The 22,371-nt window shown below is 39.3% G+C and overlaps 1 protein-coding gene across 2 annotated transcripts in view; it reads left to right on the forward strand.

Annotated features, from left to right (window-relative positions):
* Window positions 1-22,371, forward strand: part of TRAF3IP1 (TRAF3 interacting protein 1) — a 45,597-nt gene that overhangs the window by 11,709 nt on the left and 11,517 nt on the right. For both annotated transcript variants that reach the window (XM_074145576.1, XM_074145577.1), the window contains exons 7-13: window positions 5,292-5,367; window positions 11,732-11,830; window positions 16,400-16,490; window positions 17,230-17,313; window positions 17,940-18,057; window positions 18,197-18,233; window positions 19,137-19,213. In XM_074145576.1, the coding sequence (XP_074001677.1) occupies window positions 5,292-5,367; window positions 11,732-11,830; window positions 16,400-16,490; window positions 17,230-17,313; window positions 17,940-18,057; window positions 18,197-18,233; window positions 19,137-19,213 (582 nt within the window). The remainder of the gene's footprint in view (window positions 1-5,291; window positions 5,368-11,731; window positions 11,831-16,399; window positions 16,491-17,229; window positions 17,314-17,939; window positions 18,058-18,196; window positions 18,234-19,136; window positions 19,214-22,371) is intronic.

Here is a 22,371-nt window from a genome sequence, read left to right on the forward strand (position 1 = left end):
CAACAGGAACTTTTGTTTCATTTGACATGTCTGTGGAATATTTGGGCTGATTGATTGGCTTCTAAGCTGCATTTACTTTAGAGAACAAACTAATTTAGGTTTCTGGTTTTGGTGGGGTTTTTTTTTGTTTCATAGTCTGGATGTACAGCAAAGCTGTGACTTACAGTTTTGTTCCTAGCTTTGCTCCTATGAGATTAGGAGTCTAAACAAGATTCTACCTGTATTCATACAAGTCTTAATTTTTTTTACTGCCAATTATTGGAAGCCAGTTTTAAAATGCTACTTAAATTCTGACAGGTTGAGGTTTCTTTTTTTTTTTTTTAATTTATTTTTCTGGTACTAAAGCAACTCTATATGTTACCCAGTATGTAATTGTCATCACACGGGTATCCATAATTTTCTGGTACTAAAGGAAAGCAAGTATAAGTAGGAATTAAGAAGAGACGTTTGGCTAACACATGGTCATCGGAAGAAGACTGCTTGCTGTTTCAAGGCTAGCTATTGCATACTGCGCTGTTTGTGATCGGAGCGAGTTGAGTTGTATTTGTTAACTCTCAGTCCATCTCAGGTAAAAGTCTTGTTTAAAATGGATGCTTCATAGCATGACTGATTGACCTTCTAAATAATAAGGATAACTTTCTCTTTTGACAAGAGGTTATTCGGGTCATAGAGCTTCTGAGCGTATGGTGCTGTTTATATGAAAGGGGCTGCAGAACTGGTATGTCATTTACCCCTAAGGCCAAACACATTGGAAAAGTCTCTTCCATTTTACAGATGGCTGATGAAACTCCTGGCTAAAACTTTTTGTAATATCCTGTCACTTTTGGCCTCTCTATAATGACTTTTATTTTTGCCCTACAAACTGTATTACTCTGGAACTGGTCACTTGAATCAGCCTCTAAGTCATGTCTAATGAACTTTGATTTCTGTTGGAACTCATCTCGACTATATAATGAAACAACTACTGAATAGAAAAGAAAAAAAAAAGACATAACTGCTCTAGAAGCAGCAGAGAGGATCGTTCCATGGAAGTCTGCTGGATATATCAAATATTTTTGTTCCGGTGCTATGAATGAGCCTCTCTTTTTGGTGTCAGTTATTCATAACTGGCTTATATAATAGAAATCCATCATCAAAACTTACATTTTAAAAAGTGGAATTTTCCTAATAGTTCTTTTTGTGTTTGAAAGGTTTTGATTAGCAGAAGCTAACATGAGTAGAACACCGTCTTGCAAACCTTCATTTTAGGAAAAGGTAATCGATCAATATTTTCCTAGTAAGTTTTATCACCACAGTGGTCAAATTGACCTTAGCAAGTAGAGATCCTTCCTTGGTGCTGTTGCACGCTAGTAAATTCTGTTTGTTAGTAACGATTGTTGTTTTAGGAATAAATACTGGACATGCAGACAGTTTAAGGGAAAGAGCAACGTAAGTCTTTGAGGGATACATAGCTTTCAGTAAAAGCATTAGAAATGAGCTGTGTTTATTTGTTGAGGAATGGTCTGTTGCACAAAATTAAAAAAATATTAATATATATAGTTGCATTTATATATATACACGTATATGTTGTTTTATTTGTATAATCATACACACACACATTATTTACAGTATACATGCAAATATACCTCCTGGGACTGTGGATCTAATTAGAAGAAAAGCATTGTGGAGGGTTAATTGAATTAAATTCCTATTCACAGACTTAATTCTTGTTTATTATTAGTGAACTATCAGTGGATCTGATGAATTAGAGGGGGAGAATCCTGGTGGCCAATTTATGTAATGAGTTGTCCCTCTCCCTTGCATGGGTGGATGTGGTTTTTGTGTCTTTGACTGTTGATGCATGGAGTGGCTGCGGCCAGAGGAGATGTGTGTAAGCAGGGACAGAACTCCATATGGGAACAGTGTAAAAGTCACTGATGGAAACTGTTCATGACATCCTTTCATGAATATAGAGGTTGGTTGTTGCACAGAAAGGAGGAGGAATTAACAGTTTGGCAGGATGTCTTTTCAAAGCATATTCCTCTTCTAGATTGTTTTCTTACGTCTTAAAGTGAAATTCAACCTATTTAAAGGTTAATAATGAGGTCGAAGCAGCAGATCGGGCAGCTTACAGCAGGCTGCTTTGTCCTCTCCAAATAGAAACATAATTTCTCAAAACTGGGAGATGTGCATGCATCCATCTAGGATTCCACTTTAATATGTTTTTGCCAGGATGGTGTGAGATGGAAGTCTAAGATTTTTTTTTTTAATGGCTCCAGTGACTACTTTTCAAAGCCTTCTAGCCCCTGAATTTATAAGAAAAAGAATGACCTATTTTATCTCCCTTTGGAAAGACTCAAATAATGAATTTTGTGGGATTTATGTGTTTGTGTGCTACCATGGTGATTAAATTTTAGCTTTTACTTTGCACCTGTTGCCAGTGTGCACATATGGCTCAACAAAATGTTAGTTGATGGTTGTAGTCACTACCTGACATAAATAAATGACTGAATCCACTCCTCCAGAAGCCTCAGCACCTATTCTTAACTTCTTCCCCACCTGTGCTAATAATTACATCACCCAAAGAGCTGCTGGAGTTTGTGTGTACCAGATGTGGCCTGCGGGCCCATAGAGCCAGGCTCTGATGGTATGTGAGCTTTACTGTTGCTCCTTGCGTAGTGTTGTGACCATGAAAGATGGTAGTAATTAAGATGAAACAAGATTAAGATTAACCGCTTCAGTATTAGCTGTGCATTTTGGACTTATGTCTGTTTTTCTTTCTAATATGCCAGCATTTTCTAAAGAGCAAAACAAAAATATTATTTGCTCTGATTGTGGGTCAAATAATAATTGTAATAATCCAGTGAAGAGAGTGCAGGTGAAAACTGCTTTATGTCAAAGCAGAAAGTGTACTGTCCATTTGGCTAGATTTTTGTGAAGCGTAGGATGTAGGGCTTTCTTTTGGCTTATCGAATACCTGAAATTCTGAGCATGCATGTTAGATTACAATCATGGAGGTGAAGGAGATGTAGTTTCTAAAGGACCTAAACTACCTGTGGAAGCTGACTTTTGCATAGACTTCTCACTTTCCTATAAAGCACCTCCAAACAGTTCAACTTCTCAGTTTATCACAGTTGCGTAATGTGATTGTCTGTTATTAAGAAGCATTTTCCCTTTGTTTGTTGAGAGCTCCTGTTGAGCTTGTGGTGCATTGTAGCATATAAAAAAAGCAACATTTGCCTTCAAAGCAAACTTCTCACCATGTTCTTGACATGTCATTTACATCACAGAATCATATGGGGTTGGAAGGGGCCTCTGGAGATCATCTAGCCCAACCTCCCTGCCAAAGCAGGTCCACCCAGAGCAGGTTGCACAGGAACGTGTCCAGGCGGGTTTTGAACGTCTCCAGAGAAGGAGGCTCCACGACCTCCCTGGGCAGCCTGTTCCAGTGCTCTGCCACCCTCAAAGGAAAGAAGTTCTTCCTCATGTTTAGGTGGAACTTCTTACATTCAAGTTTGTGCCCATTTCCTCTTGTCCTGTCCCTGGGCACCACTGAAAAAAGACCGGCCCCATCCTCTTGACACCCTCCCTTGAAATATTTATAAGCATTGATCAGATCCCCCCTCAGCCTTCTCTTCTCCAGACTAAAAAGACTCAAGTTCCTCAGCCTCTCCTCATAGGAGAGATGCTCCAGGCCCCCCATTATCTTTGTAGCCCCCTGCTGTCCCCTCTCCAGCAGTTGCCTGTCCTTCTGGAACTGGGAAGCCCAGAACAGGACCCAGTGCTCCAGATGGGGCCTCCCCAGGGCAGAGCAGAGGGGGAGGATGACCTCCCTCGACCTGCTGGTCACACTCTTCCTGATGCCCCCCAGGATGCCATTGGCCTTCCTGGCCATAAGGGCATGTTGTTGGCTCATGGTCATCCTGTTGTCCACTAGGACTCCTAGGTCTTTCTCCTCAGAGCTGCTCTCCAGCAGGTCAGCCTCCAACCTGTCCTGGTGCAGGGGGTTATTTCTCCCCAGGTGCAGCACCCTACACTTGCCCTTGTTGAAGTTCATCAGGTTCCTCTCTGCCCAACTCTCCAGCCTGTCCAGGTCTCTGTATGGTGGCACAGCCTTCTGGTGTGTCAGCCACCCCTCCCAGTTTTGTATTGTCAGCAAACTTGCTGAGGGTACATTCCATCCCTTCATCCAGGTCATTGATGGATGTCCATTGATTGATGGACATTCCCCTCCTTCACCTCGCGGTGTCTCCACGGCCACTGATTGTAAGCTTGTAGAGGTGAGATGCTTCTCTTGCATGGTCACCTAAAGTAGTTTGAGTAAAAATACTTACCAGTATCCTGTATTTTTAAACATTTTGTAATCTTATTTTTCCATTATGACATGTATGGTCCATTGTCCTATATGCAAGATACTATGGAAAATGAATGATTTACATTGTGTAATTTGACACTTGTAGATTATTGGAACATATAACGTTAACATTTGCACAGAAATGGAAGAATTTGTAATTCTCGTTTATGTTATCAATATGGTCATTATCATCAGTGCTGGCAACATTTCGGATGCAAACTGCATGGACTGTTAATTCACACAAACTTAAAAAAAACAGTTCAGGAGGAAATCCTGTGAGGTGCTAAACATATTTTAGGATTTTCAATGAGATGCAGAGATGTATTATAGGGCTATAGTACACAGAAACATAAAGTGGTGTTCCATAAATCACCTGTACTTTATCAGTTGTGTTCAGAGGTGGCTGGTTTCCCCTTTAGCAAGGAAGTTGTGGTTTGAGTAAAGTCCAGTCTCAGAGTTTTTCGGTCGTTCCTTCTATGTTGAAATTAAATTTAAAAGACTTACCAGGAGGTTAAAGAGGAACTGTGTATGGGATGTAGAGGAAATGTGTAAGTGATTGCAACCATCTTATTCCTTTCGGTATCTCACTATAGCTAAGCATTGTATCCCAAGACCAGTAGTGGCATCATAGGTACTCTACAGGTTCCACAGGATTGCTCTGCCTTGGATACTCCATATTTGGAAGTTGTCTTTACAGTAATGAAATCTAATCATATCTGTTCATTTAAGAGAAAATAGCTAGCATGTATCCAGGAAAAATACCTGGAGACTTTGAGGAAAATAGACTTGACATATTCTTAATCTTAATGACCCATTGACATGCAGGTCAGTTTTGTAAATGAATATTTTTGATGTATAATACATATAGATAAAAAAGCAGCATATGTAAGTAAATTTTATATAATTTTTTTATATAAAATTATATAAATCTGTGGACTTTTTTTTTTTTTTTTAAAAGAGTGAAACTCCTGCAGGAATATCAAGGCAGCCTTCAACAAAAGGATCAAGGCAACGCACCAGACCCCAAGGAGAAGGTAACTAGAGGGAGGATGTTATTTCTATTAATTATACTGGAAGGTTACTGAATAGGAATAGCATAAATACTTAAATGTCTGTGTTTATTATTTTCAGTGCTTGTTTTATACTCCCAGTCTGCATTTATGAATCAAATAGGCAATTTTTCTGCATGGATTTGATACATCCAAAGTGATACGCAGTTCAGTTTGCTCACATTCCTCATGCACAATTGCAGAAATAAATTCAGCCTGCTCTTGATATTTATTGTGTTCTCTCTGAATGGGCTTTTTTAGGTCATCTACAACTATTTCTTTTTTTATTAGTTTCACAAGAGCTGCTTATTTGCTTAATAATCTAGCAAGTTAAGACAAGTATGCCTTGGAAAACTTAAGCTTTTTTTTTTTTTCTGTTGCTGAGGATTAGTGGACAGTATTTCTGAGTTGATAAAATTATTGCATGGTACCTTTACATAAAGTCACATGTAAGGGTTTGTTAAATGTTTACAGCACAGCAATATTTGGCACAGTATTTTTGTTTTAGTAAGACTTAAGATACGTTGTTTAAGGTTGTTTTAGTAAGATTAAAGACACTTGTGAGGCAAGATGTACTTTCCTGTAGGGAAATATAGCCTATTAACCATATAGCCATTAACTCTGAATTTGTGACTTTGTCAGTTATTAATATTTAGGAAGAGTGCTCTTCCTAAATTTTTCTAGGCAATCCAAACTTCACTTATTTTTTTAATTTTTTCAGTCATTTCTCAAGGATCTGAAGTCATAGTGTTTGGTCTTTAGAGATTTTGGGTTTATAAAAGAAAAGATCATATATGTCAAAAAAACCCAACCAACGAAACAAAAAAGGTGTTTTCCCTGAGATTTACTGAGTACTGGTGAGTGCAAAAAAAAGGAATTTTCCTGGATATTTGTTTGATAAGCAGTACACTAAACCATCCGCATCTCTGTTATACTTTTTGGGGCTTCTTCAGTCAAAAGGTAGGCGAGTGAATTCAAGACCAGCCAAACCTTTCTGAGTGATTTCTATAGCCCGAGACACTTAAAATACTCCAGGTGTAAGCTGGAGAACAGGTGAAGATAAGGTGTTAATCAAAACCTCTGGCTTGGAGCCCATTTGATGATTAGAGAAGATTCCTCATAAGTATTGAAACGATGGCACATTTTTGTAGATCTTTGACTTTCTCCAATGTCTGTCATTACAGCTGTGGTCAACTGTATTGCACCTGAACTAGTGTCAGGCTAGGACCTTGTGATTTGAGTTGGATCAGGGAAGCTGATCTGGGTGTTATCAGTACTGAGTCCTATCCCATGTCATCTTCCACAGTAGCTCAACCAGGTGTAAGGAACCCAAGCCACACTGCATTTCTGCTGAGAGTGCTGGGGAAGGAAGGACAGGTATTTATTTGTTACAGAGGAATTATCAGCAGGAAATGAGAAGCTGTGAAAGTCCCATCTCTTTGTGGCAGCCAGGAGTCGCCCCTGATAGTGGTATGGCCGCTGCCGCGAATGGATGTGCAGAGCCAGGACTCTGGATGGATTCCTGGCTGTGCTGGTCTTGACAGCAGACGAGGAGGTAGTTCTGTAGTCATCTCGTCCTTGCTTCGGTGGTAAGTCTGTCAAGAATGTCACTTGTAACGAGCAGGTTGAGAGGAGTTATCCTCCCCCTCTACTCGGCCCTGGTGAAGCCCCATCTGGAGTACAGTGTCCAGTTCTGGGCTACCCAGTTCAAGAAGGACAGGCAACTGCTGGAGAGGGTACAGCAGAGGGCTACAAAGATGATGAGGGGCCTGGAGCATCTCTCTTATGAGGAGAGGCTGAGGGACTTGGGTCTTTTTAGTCTAGAGAAGAGAAGGCTGAGGGGGGATCTGATCAATGCTTATAAATATTTAAAGGGTGGGTGTCAAGAGGATGGGACCGGTCTTTTTTCAGTGGTGGCCAGGGACAGGACAAGAGGAAATGGGCACAAACTTGAACGTAAGAAGTTCCACCTAAACAGGAGGAGGAACTTCTTCCCTTTGAGGGTGGCAGAGCCCTAGTAGAGGCTGCCCAGGGAGGTGGTGGAGTCTCCTTCTCTGGAGACATTCAAAACCTGCCTGGACACGTTCCTGTGCAACCTGCTCTGGGTGGACCTGCTTTGGCAGGGGGGTTGGACTAGATGATCTCCAGAGGTCCCTTCCAATCCCATGTGATTCTGTGATATCTGTGCTTGCCCGTTAGTGGGTTGATATACACTGTAATTGTATTGATTACAGGCCATGTTACCAGGTTTTGGATGATAACCTCTTCTGACTCTTTGTTGACTGGAACTATTTAACAAATGGTCCAATCATAAATAAACATCTCTCCTCATAAATCTGCTCTGGCAGGGGGTTGGACTAGATGATCTCCACAGGTCCCTTCCAACCCCTGTCATTCTGGTTCTGTGATCTGCCTCACACCTGCATGAGTCATTTCTCTTTGTCTCTTTGTCCAAGATTTAAGTGAAGATTTAGTCATGAGATAGTTTTAACTGATTGATAGACAGTTTGTGCCGGGCCTTGCAAATAAGTAAATAATTTAAATTTATGTTTTAAGGTACTTCATTGCAATTGATTATGTCACCAGCTTTTGTATGTAAATGTATTAAATATTGTATTTACATACTAATTGGAAACTAGATTCTCTTCAGAATATCCCAAGTATTTAATACTTTCACATCAGGAAGAAAGGAATCTAAACTTGTTACTGCTAGCCCTTTCTATAAGAAAGCTAAAAGGAATAGCCTAGAGAAACACGTAAGTAAGGAATGAAATAGGCTGCTAACCGGAATCATATAATGACCAGTGTAACCGATTTCTGTCTGTATTTGTCTTTTTCCCCTTGCTCTTATTTCAGTGACCTGACTATCTGCTGTTGTTCAAGTTTTCTTTCTATGCTTTTGTGCCCTGGGCGCTGATATTTTATTTCTAATGAAGAAGGAAGCCACTGTACATAAATCAGTTTAACATCTCAGTTCAGAGGATACAGTGACACCTGTGAATTGATACCTGTTAAAATAGTTAATCCTGTCTAAAGACTGGTACTGTTTAGACTAATGAAGCGTGGAGATCTTCAAATATTTAATCTGTCAATGTCATTATTATTAATTTATGTAAAGAGCTTGTGTGTTGCTGTGTGTCTTCCCAAGCATCCACATTTTCTTTGGGTTTCCCTTTTAGTATGTTTCCATGTGTTGTAGGCAAAGTACTGAAGTTATATCAGAGCTTGGGTAGTGTTTTCAGAACAATCAATAGCCAGGTTTTCAAAAGGACTTGGGGAAAAAATTAAAAAGATGTTTAGGTGCCTTAAATACCTTGGAAAAGATCTGGCACTTTGGATGTGAATGTCTGTTGATTTAGGAGCTTAATTGAAGTTGGGGCTTGAAAACTGAAAATTTTGCGTGACATCTGATGTACTTATGTGCTGTGAAGTTTTAATAATTTTGCAGCTGAAAAATACCATCTGGATTCAATTAAATGTAGTCTTATTTTACTACTTAGTGATCCTTAGCTGATCCTATAAATGTTTTATTTCCCAAGATTTGAATATTTGCTTTATAGCCTGAACTGGCACTAAACTACAGTGACCAGACACACCCCATTGTATAGGATTGTCCCTTCTTTAAAATCGAGATCCATTTTTTCTGATAAGTACGGTTAAAAACTTATGCTGTATTTTGTCTTTAAGGCAAGTATTTTAAAGTACTCCTCTTTTTGTGATGCAACAGGCCAGCGCACTCAAATTTCAGTTTACCTAAGTGATCAATACGTGGGGGCATTAGCCCTCCTCTTCTTCTAACACGGCAGAGCTGCAGTAGGTGAGTAAGGCTCAGAGGTACTCCAGTAATTTATCCAGAAGGTACTAAAAACCTCCTGGAGCTGCGCTGATGCCTGCTGCACACTGGTCTCCCTGATCATCATCACCAGTAACTAGAGCTTTCTATATTTTCTAATATTAACTAGAGATAAATAAATGCACAACAGGAGAACACGCAAGAACTATTGTCGTGACTAAACTTGTAATAAATAAAACTGAAGTGGTGCATAGAGGACTACTTAAGAAAAGCCAGGTATATTTGCTATCCTAGTAATTAAAAACAATTTAGACCAACATTTGCTCATCTCTATTATGAACAAATTCCTAATGGTTTTGGAGAAAATGTTTTGGATTTTTTTAGGTTTTTAAATATAGTTAATGTTACATTTATTACTACTCAGGCAATGATTGCTTTTACAGTTGCAACATGCCTTGCAGCAAAACTTGTATCATGCAATAGAGATAATTTTTTGCTAATTTAAAAGTTGATTGGTACATTGAATGCAATTTTATTTTTAAACTTGCAGTTGCTTTTAATTGAGATCTGAATAGGTTTCCTTTCAGACACTGAATTAATTTCTAAGTGAAAATGGAGTAAAGTGCTTCTCTTTCCACTGTTGGTTTGGCTTTTCTGCTAAGCCCTAGACCTTATGGGTAACTTGTAGCACTGCTGTATAGATGGGGGGTGACTGTTTAAATGTTTATTTCAGTTTTATTAAATGACAACTCGTCCTGGCCTTAATCAGCACAGGTAAATGAAAGTAGTGGTTGACCTTTGCTGCGTGTTGATCTCCTCCTAAACTAGTGGAACTCAGTATTTCTGCTGCAATGCACTGTTTATCTTTGTGTATGCTTCCTGGGGCATACGCTCCTCCTGGTTGAGGAGTAGATCCTCCGCTATTGATCTGTATGTCCTGAAAGCTTCAGCTTTATGCTGCATGCACTAGTTTCATGGCCCGTTTTGGAAGTGTTGGATGTTTCAACCCAAGCATTAGGCAGGGCTTTATGATTTGTTCTGGTAGTGGAAATGTTACCTGAGGTTACCTTCTCCTAAGGGAATAACGACAGGACCAGAGGAAATGGTCTGAAGTTGGGGCAGGGGAGGTTTAGATTAGATATCAGGAAGAATTACTTTACTGAGAGGGTGGTCAGGCACTGGAACAGCCTGCCCAGGGAGGTGGTGGAGTCACCATCCCTGGAGGTATTTCAGAAACGTGTAGAGGTGGCGCTTCAGGGCATGCTCTAGTGCCCGAGATTGTTGGTTTGTGTCTGTGTGTGGGTGGGTGTGGTGTGTGGTGTTTTGTGGTTTTGTTTTTGTTTTGTTGGTTGTTTTTTTTTTTTTGTGAATGATCTCAAAGGTCCCTTCCAACCATGAAGATTCTGTGATTCTGTAGATAAGGGCCCTGTGAATGAATGTGTTCTTTACCTTTGCATTAGTTACCTGTTTGCAGGTAAGGAGACTTGAAAGTGCTGTGTTCAGTTCCTGGGCAGCACTTTGGGTACCTCTGTTTTAAATACCTGTGTTTTTTCTGTATCTGTAATCTTGCCTATTTCTGAATTTGTTCTGCTTCTGCTGCATTTTGAGGAGTGTGAGAACTGAGGATATTACTCCAAGTGAAGGGGGTGTGTGTGTGTGTGTGTGTGTGTGTGTATGTATGTATATATTTTTAATGGTAAGATTAAAGCTGAATATTCTACCCATTCTGTACATACCTTGACAAACTGTATGAGTAGTTTAACTTTTCTTGACCATGTGTGTTCAACGCACAGGTATATTTTCAGGAATTATTTACAAATGGTGCTGAATTGTTTTTCCTTTGCATCCCTCCATCTTGAATGTTTCTTCTTCCTGGGCTGATAATTTAGAAATTGGATATATACCTGAATATTTCCGCTTCGTTGCACTGCGTGTTACTTTGCTCGTTGTCAACATTGTCCTATTGTAACTGGGGGAATTAAGATAATTGGTAGCTGAAATAGTCTTTCATTTTTTTAGAAAAATGAAAGTGTTTAGGTAGGATCAAAAGTGAACAGTATTTGTGGAGTAGGTTCTTCTATGGCATTACCAGCAAGTGGTGGAGTTCAGCTACCAGAAATCAGCTTCTCTTGCTTGAAATTTCTTAATGGCTTTAGTATGAAATGTGTTTAAAGCTAAAGTCTTAGAAACAAAGTGACGTGCGTTATGCATTCCAAGTAGTATACAAACGATATTGTGTACTTTATCAATTACTTAGATTTTATTAGGTAAATATTTTATTGTTTCACCAGTTATCAAGATAATAAATAATATCTGTATATCATTTCTGAACTGAAGAAGCTGCCATTAGCTCACGGTAACATAAGAAGTTTAATCCACGGCCATGTAAAAAGTCTTTGTGAACTTTGAATGTTATTTATTTACACTCAAGATGTTTTATTAAACTAGGATAGCCCTTAAGGAATTGGCAAGTGTAGCAGGTACTTAACATGGGTTTTTATTTTAAATTTTTATTGTATCTTTGGTTTCATTTGATTTTAAACTGTTTTGTTACAGGAACCGTGGAAACGAAGAGCACGGCAGATAGGATTTCAGAGGACAATGTTGCTAAACTGCAAGAGAAAGCTGAACCAGGACTTGCTGTAAAACAGAAAGGTAGGCAGAATAAAAAAAATGACTGCCTTGGAAAGTCTACCTTGAGTGCTTCAGGGTCAAACTTGAATTCACGGAGCTAAATGATTTAAAGAGGGTGATTTACACTTAATCCAGCTGCTGCCTTGTGTTTTAATCACATCTTGTGATTAATGTCCTGGTTTGAAAAATGTACGTTCCCTGATAAAACAGTTACTTTATATTCTCTCCTTCCTTACTCTTATGCAAGTTTTCAATGGGGCCAGTGCTTGCAGTGTCCCAAGGAAAATGCAAGGCTCTGTGCCTGAATCCCTTGGTGACTTGTTCTATATAAGAACTGAATCATTGCATGTTGCCTTTTTGTACAAGTATTTGGGAATTTTACTTAGGGTTTGCATTTTACAGGATTTTAGAGGAAAATTCCACCTCTGCATTCTTATTTCTTCGGGTTTTTTTTTTTTTTTTGAGTTTGTATATAGCTCCCAAGATATGTGGTGTTAATGAGGTATTTCTGTCCAGCTACAGTATGTGTGGAGCCACAGAAGCAAAATTTAAGAGGAAGAACTGAGATTTAAGCAAAAAGCTGTGTTTTTGTTTTCTTCAGATCCAGATGCCTGACCTAGTTAGGAGAGTTGATAGCACGTATGTGGGAGGTCAAAGGCTGTTTCCCAGTCCACCTGTGGCCTTCAGAGCCCCATAGCTGTGTCAGTCTAATGAAATGTAGATGATTGACCAAGACATTTGTGTGGCCTTACACAACTGGGAGAGCTTCCACGCTAATTCCTTGAAATCTTTCGGAGCTGTCTTGTCTATTGGAATGTATTTGTTGTGGAATGTAACTTTCTATTCCTCTATTTCTAATTTGAATGTATGAAAGAGGAGTACACTTAGGTTCGTTATTGATTGAGATTGGATTCTCAGATTATATAAGGACCAAATATTATATTGACTGTTCTTTATTTTCAAGTTTATTCAATAAGATAGTGTAACATCTTCAATGAGATAGTGTAGTGCATTAGTGAGCCTTAATTTTCTGTAAGTTCCTGTCGAGATGAATTGTCATTAAAACATTTCATAGCTTTCACAGTTGAATTGTGAAATCAATTATGAAAGTCAATAAGAACAGTCATTGAGATAGCTAAGTTGGATGCTGTTTGGCATTAGTTGTAAGTCAGTGTTCACACGTCCCTTCCTGCTGCGTTCTTGTGTCTAACTGCAAATGAAAGTTATGAAAGTTTCCAAAGGAAGAATCCTTTATTGGGTTAAAAAAAACCCCACAACGTTAAATGACTGAAATAAGTTTATTTTCTTGGATCTTTTGGAGTATCATTTCTGCATTCTGTTTCAGTCTTATATTCCGTTTCTGACCATTGAGGCTTTTAACCTTTTCATTGTGTTTTGGTTTCTTTGCTTTGTAAACGAGGATTTATCAGCATATCAGTTATTCTCCCTTTGTGTCCTCCTTTAGGAGTCCTCACTGGCTAGTTCATGGCAGCCTCCTAAATAAGAAGTATATGTTTAAAGCTTTCTGGCAAAAGGGTGTTTTGGCCTGCCTCAGCTGTTGGCTCATACGCCCCTGAGGTTACGTAGGTTTCACTTTCTTTAGACACGTGCGCATAAAGGCACCCACTGTGGCAAGAGGGGAGGAACAGCTGGATTTCACGTTCACTCTATAAAGTGTAGGCTGGCATGAGACTTTTTCAGAAGCTGATGGTTATGTAAGATTTTTCTGAACCTTGTTAAATTCTAAAATGAGCTTTATTGCTGGTTTCACCGGTGAAGTTTATCTTCCCACAGTTTTGGTAATTACATTGAGGTACACTTCTATGGGAGGAGTAATGCCAGGCTCCTTTCTAAAGTTTATCTCAAAGTAACCGTAAGATATTGTCAGTCATTCAGTTGAGCCATTGCAGCCACCTACTACCCATCCGCAGAGTACTGGCATTGTATGTAAACTATGAACGTCCTTTCTACAGTCTTGGCAGAGGGGCTGCGAGAGCAGTGTCTTAAACTGAGATGCACTGAATCCAGTTCTTTAGGCAGTATCTGAATGCATGTGCTAATGGGAGTGTGAAGGCAGGAGTGCGTATTTGGTGGCAGTGCCAGTTTACAGTAGCGGGAGGGCTTAGGAAACTACTTAGTTTGCCAGTGCCCTTCGAAGCATCCTAGAAATCACAGTCCTTGCAGGATGCTTAGGCACTGTCTTGTTTGCTTATGTAGCTGGTCCATGATACCATTTGGTTAGTTAATCGTACTTCAAGATTTATACCCTAGCTAAATCTAGTGGAATTATATGGAAACTAGCTGTTGAAACTGCTTGAAAATCACAGTTACTGTCATTCAACAACTTGAAACTTACCTTTGGAGTAGGTTAGTCAGAGTGGAGGTGAAGATAGTTCTTCCACAAGGTATTGCAGAGTTTGAGGGGTACGTGGGACTACTCAAAAAGAAACAATCACATTCTGCGTACTGCTTCTGAATTTCCTCTCAACCTTTTATTTTTATATTTATGGACTGTGTAAACTTACTTTGAGGGGTGAGCAGTCCCTGTGCTTTAGTAGTTCAAAGTAGACTGGCATGACTTTGCCTCTCAAATCTGTTATACCTTTTACACATCTCATTTAACTTTCAGGAATGTCTACTCAGATATTCACAGAATCGCAGAATGATATGGGATTGGAAGGGACCTCTGGAGATCATCTAGTCCAAGCCCCCTGCCAAAGCAGGTCCACCCAGAGCAGGTTGCACAGGAACGTGTCCAGGCAGGTTTTGAACGTCTCCAGAGAAGGAGACTCCACCACCTCTCTGGGCAGCCTGTTCCAGGGCTCTGCCACCCTCAAAGGAAAGAAGTTCCTCCTCCTGTTTAGGTGGAACTTCTTACGTTCAAGTTTGTGCCCATTTCCTCTTGTCCTGTCCCTGGGCACCACTGAAAAAAGACCAGCCCCATCCTCTTGACACCCTTCCTTGAAGTATTTATAAGCATTGATCAGATCCCCCCTCAGCCTTCTCTTCTCCAGACTAAAAAGACTCAAGTTCCTCAGCCTCTCCTCGTAAGAGAGATGCTCCAGGCCCCTCATTATCTTTGTAGCCCTCTGCTGTCCCCTCTCCAGCAGTTGCCTGTCCTTCTTGAACTGGGGAGCCCAGAACAGGACCCAGTGCTCCAGATGGGGCCTCCCCAGGGCAGAGCAGAGGGGGAGGATGACCTCCCTCGACCTGCTGGTCACACTCTTCCTGATGCCCCCCAGGATGCTATTGGCCTTCTTGGCCACAAGGGCACATTGCTGGCTCATGGTCATCTGATTGTCCACTAGGACTCCCAGGTCTTTCTCCTCAGAGCTGCTCTCCAGCAGGTCAGCCCCCAACCTGTCCTGGTGCAGGGGGTTATTTCTCCCCAGGTGCAGCACCCTACACTTGCCCTTGTTGAATTTCATCAGGTTCCTCTCTGCCCCCTCTCTGCCTCTCCAGCCTGTCCAGGCCTCTCTGTATGGCGATATAGCCTTTTCTATCAAGACAAACATTTTAATCCTCCATTGTCTTTTGACTTTTAAAAAATGTTTCATTTCTGATGAGTGTGTTCATCTTAGTGACCAGAACATCAATGTCTTCAGCATGGAAGCGTGAGTTTGTTGAAAATGTTCCCTAATGTGTTTCTCCCTGTTGTACCAAGCCCAGTAGTAGTTCCCAAGTAAGAAGCTGGCTGTAGTTCTTCTTGTCTGCTTCGTATCTTAACTTGGTCAGATTATTATTAAAGATTTTATATGACTTCTCTGAAAAATCAACTTATTTGTTATTTCCAGGTGAATTTGCCAGCAACTCAGGAACATTATAGTGAAAAAAGACCAGCACTGAACATATCAGTGATAGATATAAAAGCTCTCATAGAAAAAACAGTGCTTTTTAACTTTTTAATAAATAAAGCACTTCAGTGTTTTTTTTTTTTTCTTTTATGGTATGTATTGAAGAATTTTTAAACTGTAACAAAGCATGGTTTAATTATGTTCAAATGCTTTGAGTAGACCTTATTCAAGTTGTTTCTATTTAAAAGAATACCAAAGAGCCATCTAGGAAAATACTTTGTGCTTTGGGTTAAATGTTTAAAAAAACCACACTTGGTCAACATAGAATACCGGTAGAGGAAAATAAGAAGTTAAGGTAAACAAAAGAAAGCTTTAAAAGAAACTGCAGCATAGAGAATATAGGGTTTCCTTAATATGTTTTTTCCTCTTAAGATTTTGTCTAATGCGCAACTTGAAATGTTGCAAATCCATCCAAATGTGGAAGAATTGAGTGAGATGATGTCATTTTCACAGATGAGGGAATTTCATAATACTAAAAAAAATAAAATTAAATGTTTTTTTCAGCCTCCCTTTTGAACTGTGAGTGCTCTGAGATGTTTAAAAACTGGCAGTTCACAAGATACTTAACTTTGATGTAAGCTTATAGAATTTTATTTCTAATTTAAAATGTTTGTCGTGTGATGTGTTTCATGAGTACACATTCAAGTATAGTGCTGATAAGATTCAAAATACTGTCGCAAGAGAAGTTTGATTTGCCTTGCCTAAGCCAATACTGTATGTTTGTTGCATTTAATAGAAGGAGAAGCAGAGAATGTGGCTCCTGAAAAGCCTGCAGTATTTGAAAATGGTGAAGTACCTAATGATCTTCCACCTCAGCCCATCCAAAGGTTTGTTCCTATCTTTTACTCTGTTTGAGTCAAACTATGGTGTGTTTGGAGGTAATACAGTCCATTTGAAAACAGCAAGGAAACTTGGAGCAGTATGTTTCTGCTAATGGTACCAAATAATAAATGTTATCCCATGTATGGTTCCCTTTATTTACTTTAATTTCCTTCTATAAAAAAAAATAATTAACATTGTGAAGTGTTTTGGACTTATTTTCTTAATCCATAAAGTGTGATGTTATTAAAATATGAGGGATGTGGGGGGAGTGTAATGAGAAGAACATTGCGTTACATACATGACTTTCATAAGTCTGGTGTAACAGGTAAGGTGAACTTGCCTTTTAAAATCCCTATTTACTTTTTCTTTGCCCAGCAAAGGATTATATAGTTGTATCACTTGTGAAAATAATTCCTTTCTGTTTACATTGCAGTGTGTACTGTTAATGTTAAAGCAGCAAGTAACTGTGCTGTACACAGGTTATTTTTAGTGAGACAAATCAGGAGGTACTTTTACACAGAGTCATAATTATTTTTGTTTTAGGACACGTTTTCTAGATTTTTTTTCTAGACTCCTACTAGGATACCAAGTATTGCCATATTGGATTGTATACTGGGGCTGTTTTCACTGTCTTTATGTATTGGCTAATTTACTCAGCTCAAGTGTGTTTACACATCTGTTCCTTTGAAGGACACGTGAGGCTTCCTTTTATAGTATAAATGAAAAAGCCTCTTTGTGTTGCAGACGTATTCCCCGTCCTAGCAGTGCCAGACCGGCACCACCCCGAGTAAAACGTCAAGAAAGCGCAGAGGTCTTACTTACAGAAAGGTAAGGAATGTGGGAGATGCAGAGCAGATGTTTCTAACACTCGTGCCACAGTATTCTCAGATCTTCTGTGCCTCACCTGCTGCTCAACAGCTTTAGCATGGATCACCTCACTGCTCATTGATTCAAACTGGAAAATTCAAGCCTACTTTATTTGTTTTATTGTTTCTGCAAATCCAGTGCATTATCTAAAAGTTACGGTTGGTAGTGGCATCTGGGGATTAAAAAATATGATTTAGTTTTTTTGCCTTTGGGAACTCTGAAATAGATAACCCTATAATGGTAATCTAAACTACCACTAGAATATATCTGTGACACATGCAGTAAATATCCCATGCTCAAAGCAATCTGAAACAGCCATTTGAAACTATGGCCAAAATGGCTTAAACATGATCTCTGGTAAGTGCCAATCACTAAAGCAGAGTGTTTAGAAGGAAAATAAACATCCTTTGGCAAGAGAAGGATATCTGTTTTCAGAGTTGGGCTGTGAATGGAAATGGCAATTTGATGTGCTCTTAGTTGGTGCTGCTTTATTTTATGGGAGGGAGGGAACTGCTGTTTCTTCTAGGTGGATCTCAGGAGGTTTGGACAGATCTTAATAAGTTTTCATTTTGTTGTGTCTCTTTCAGGAATGGTGGTGGTAAAGCAGTCTCAAATGTGATCATAGACCAGCAGGTGTCTGATGATGACGACCAGTTTGTGGTGGAGGCAGCACCGCCACTGCCAGATATGCCAGAGATGGAAATGGTCTGTTAATTTTACAAATTCTACGCACTTTGTTTGTAACTTTCTTGTTTAAGTAGCTTCTAGTTGGATGTTTTTGAATAATTGTATATTATAGCAGTACCAACTTACTGCAACTAAAGCTCTCTTCCTGTATATGTAGGAGCCAGAAGTGGAGCTGGTTGAGGATGAAAAGCATGGTATGTTTGCTTTTACATATATTTTAATATATATATATATATATATATATAAAATAAACCCATGAGTTTAAACCAAATGCTGAACACGTGAAATGCTGAATAAAGCAGCAGAATACCTTCTGAGGGTAGAAGCTTGCAACCTTTGCAAGAAAAACAGAGATTATTTATCAAATGCAGTCTGGATTAGTTGAGCAGCTGGATTTGCAACTGATGTTAAGTACAGATTTTTCTCTACATCTTTAATGTCAGCAGGATTTAAAATTCTGCATAAATGTCATAAATTAATGTTTCTTAGAGTGTCAGATACAGCTTGTCAGCTCTGATATATAAGACGATATTGGCCTTTCAAGGCAAGTTACAGAAAAGCTTTTAGAGAAATTGCTGGACCAGTTCTTAACAACATCTATGCTTACTCCTGACCTCAGATCTCTGATCCAAGCGCTTCCATTATGGCTACACTGCATGTGATTTAGGCAGATATATTTATCTGCATCCAAAAATTCCTTGCAAACAAATATATTTTTATTTCTATCTATTTATTTATTTCTATTTTTATTTCTATATATTTTATTTCTATCAAGAACGTGCAGTTCTTGAATTCTTCCAGGGGTTCAAGGAAAAGCCTTTGCCTTAATACAAGTCAAGGATCTGATTCTGTACCAAGAGTCATTCAGTAAATGCTACTGATGATACAGTTTGATTTAGAGGACACTGGATAAAATAGATCAAATAACAAATACCTTGTATCTCAATAATTAAGATACATAATAGAATGCTGTTCATGTTGCACTAAAAATTGTTTACGTTAAAAAAACCTAAGCAGTAGGTTTTGTTTGAACATTTAAAACAAGATTTTAGTGCCAACCCCAACCAATGCTGAGAAATGTACTGATTTTTCAACAGGTGGGCTTGTAAAAAGAATCCTAGAAACAAAGAAAGATTATGAGGCATCACAGAAATCATCAAAGACGACAGAGAGGGTAAGATGGTAATGGCCTTCAAAGAACTGTGAATATTTAATATTGCAATCGTGACCTTTTTCTCTGCCTTAAATGTGGTTTTTTCCATTTATGATCAAGCTTTTCTCCTTGATGTGTTATGCTGTTTTTTCTCTCCATTAGTCTGTCAGATATTGTTACCTTCTCTGTGTAGTGCTCTCTCTTTGTCACCTTTAATTTTTGTAGGGGCCTTCTTTAACCTATTCTGTTTTCCAGAACAAACTCTTCTGATTTCAACCTTGTCTAGATGTAGCAGGGCACACTGTGCATTTGAACTGTTATTGCTTAAATCTCAGCTGTCCTCTGGGCAACTGAAGAACAGTATCCTATTGCCCAGCAATCATTATCATTGTCTAAAAAAACTGGGGTTCCTGGTGCCATTAACCATATAATGTATTTTCATATCGCCCAATGTTTCCCTAGTAATGTCCTAGCATGCCCCAGCATTCAGGTCTGAAGCCATGAAGTGATTTGTTTTGGTTTGAGTTTTTCCATAATCAGTAGTTGAGAAAGGGAAAGTGGTTTTTGTTGTTGCTGGGTTTTTTGTCGTCGTTTGAACCCTCCTGATTTCAGTGTCTTCCTGTGACTGCTGGAGAGCTCTTGTTTTTTCAGCCTTGCAAAGCTCATGTTACAAGAAGCAGCAAAAGGCAGAGCATTTAGATGGACTTTTCTGGTCCCTTGGCCATTTGGAAAGTTTCTAAATCATTGAACTAGTTTGATGTGCTGCTGAGGAGGCACTGAGGAATACAGTACAGAGTGCTGGCATAAAAATACAGGCAGGTACATGAAGTTTTGGAAAGGCTAGTGCTTTTCATGAAACCCTCAGTTTTGATTACATCTCACTTTTTAAAATGCTAGTGCAGCATTGTAGGTTTTTACTACCTATATTCTTTTTCAGGAATGATCTATATTTTGGCATACTGTTTTAAGATGCTGCAACTCAGACTTCAAGAGTCCAGCTTTTCACAGAGCATGAAGGGCTTTCAAATAGCTGTCTGAAATCACTAATAACTTATGAAACCTTCACCACTTGACTGCCTCTTTCGGCTTTATCAACTGTAGTAATTTGGCAATGAGTAATGATATTATGATAGGTTATAAGCAAAGTCTACAGCAGGAAAAAAAAAAAAGTCCCTGAGGGACTTTGGTAGAAAGTAGAATCTTTTAAAAAACTGTTCTTATTTGGAACTTGTATGACTTTTTAAATTGCTTCTAAAATCTGCAGCAAAAGTGACACAGTATTAACTTTTAGGATTGGAATCTTGGAAGGGTAAAATCAACAATTCTCTTAAATAGAGATACTCCCACATGCTTTTGTGTCCAGTGGTAATGGGTTATGCTGCCACACAGACCAGCCTTTTCATTCCATCCCCAGCAAGTTGAGAAAGTTGGGATGGCAGTTCTTGGGGGTATCTTCCTATCTGAAGTTTGGGGCTATCTGAGATCCGGGCCTGCTTGGCTGAAAGAAAATTCCTTTCATGTTTACAAGGGCTGAGATTATAGAAGGAAATGAATTCTTAAAATAGGAAAACATCTTTAGTTTTCCTGTTCATAATCTGTTATGAATAGTTACAGCTTTATCCAACTTACTGTATTATATTCCATTTATTATAAAAGTGCAGCTTGTAGCATATGTATACTGATCATTGAAACGCTGTTGGCTATTTCTAACGAATGTGTCTGTCAAAATTTGCCTGTTTGAATAAGCTCTGTCTTTATATAACTGTTCGTAGGAAAAAAGGGTTCAAAATTGATATTACTGTTTATGCAGTAGCTCCAAAGCTCGTTACTGGAGTGCATGTTGAGCTGGCACTTGCGAGAACAAGAGATGCAGCTGTTCCTGTTCCTGGTTTTATAACTAGGTGGTGCTGTTGAAACATCAGTATTGAGACTAAATTTTGGGACAGCGTTAGTAGTTCATTGAATAATGTCTTCCACGAGCACATAATTGTGCCGTAAGCTGTACTGCTCAGTCTTGTGTCCTGTCAACTTAATCACTGGACATAGAAAGGAACAATGGGGGAGGGTTTACAAAACTGCATGGGTTTCATGCTTGGGAAGCTTCCTCTGGTGTTTATGCTAAATTTTGTTGGTTTTTTTTTTTTTTTTTCTCCAAATAAGAGTAGCTGAAACGATTCCCTCTTAACCCCTTAGATTTTTTTTTTTTTTTTTTTTAAATGCACGTGGGCAATTGTGTCTTTCTACAGTAACCGTTTAGTCCCATTGCCTGTTTTGGGTCTCTAAAACATTCATTCAGTCCTTGTTTGTCTTTTGTTGCATCTTTTGAAGCACTGATCTGTGTTAGCAGCGCTGATAATAGACAATTAATTCTGGAAAAAAAACATGCTGACTTCCTAGTCCATCATGTGAAAACCTGCATACAACGCTAAGCTCCTGGAATATCATCTGGTCTCACGTCCAAGCAGCTGGCTGCTACTGCAGTAAGTTTCTTTGCTGCTACTGCTTTTCAAATTATGTTGAAGAAGTCGTTGCCATCCAGAGAGGAAAAGCGTAGTTTTCCTGATAGCAGAGGAAAAAATGATTAAAAATGCTTGGAGTCAGTGGCTGGGACTTAACAGATGTAGTTCAGAAAACATTAGCTGGAGACATTACTGAATCCTGGGAATTTATTTTAGAGGACAGAGACACTGTGACGCAGGAGACAGTAACTAAGTGAAAAATGCATTTCCAATGTGATGTTGCCTCTGGGAATGTTTCAGGGACCAAATATGCAGAGGGTAGCAGGTGGGGGTCTGGCACGCTGGTGTGGCCCCAGCATCCTGAGCATGTCTCATCTCTGAGGGATGTTCCTACCATCACATGGAAGGCAGTGGCAAGATTTATTCTTGTGAGACTGCAGACCAGCAATTTTGGGAGGAATAGTTAGTGGTCTGTGGAATCTCTTTGGAGAGAGGCAGCAAAAGTAATTAAAAAGAAGTGGCTTATTCCTGCCAAGTGGTCTAGGCAGGCAAGTGGAACCACGTCTTATTATGTTGATGGGACTGGGAGAACGGGTCACTGAACTCTGGCCAGTGTCCGGAGTTCAAATGGCTGTAGGTTTTGTGCCAGGTCTAGCTCTGCAGTCTGCTGGGAAGCAGTGTCAGTCTGGGATTTGACCATTTCTCCCCAGACTGTCAGCT

Source organism: Numenius arquata, chromosome 3 (genome assembly GCF_964106895.1).
Source record: "Numenius arquata chromosome 3, bNumArq3.hap1.1, whole genome shotgun sequence".
NCBI lineage: Eukaryota > Metazoa > Chordata > Aves > Charadriiformes > Scolopacidae > Numenius > Numenius arquata.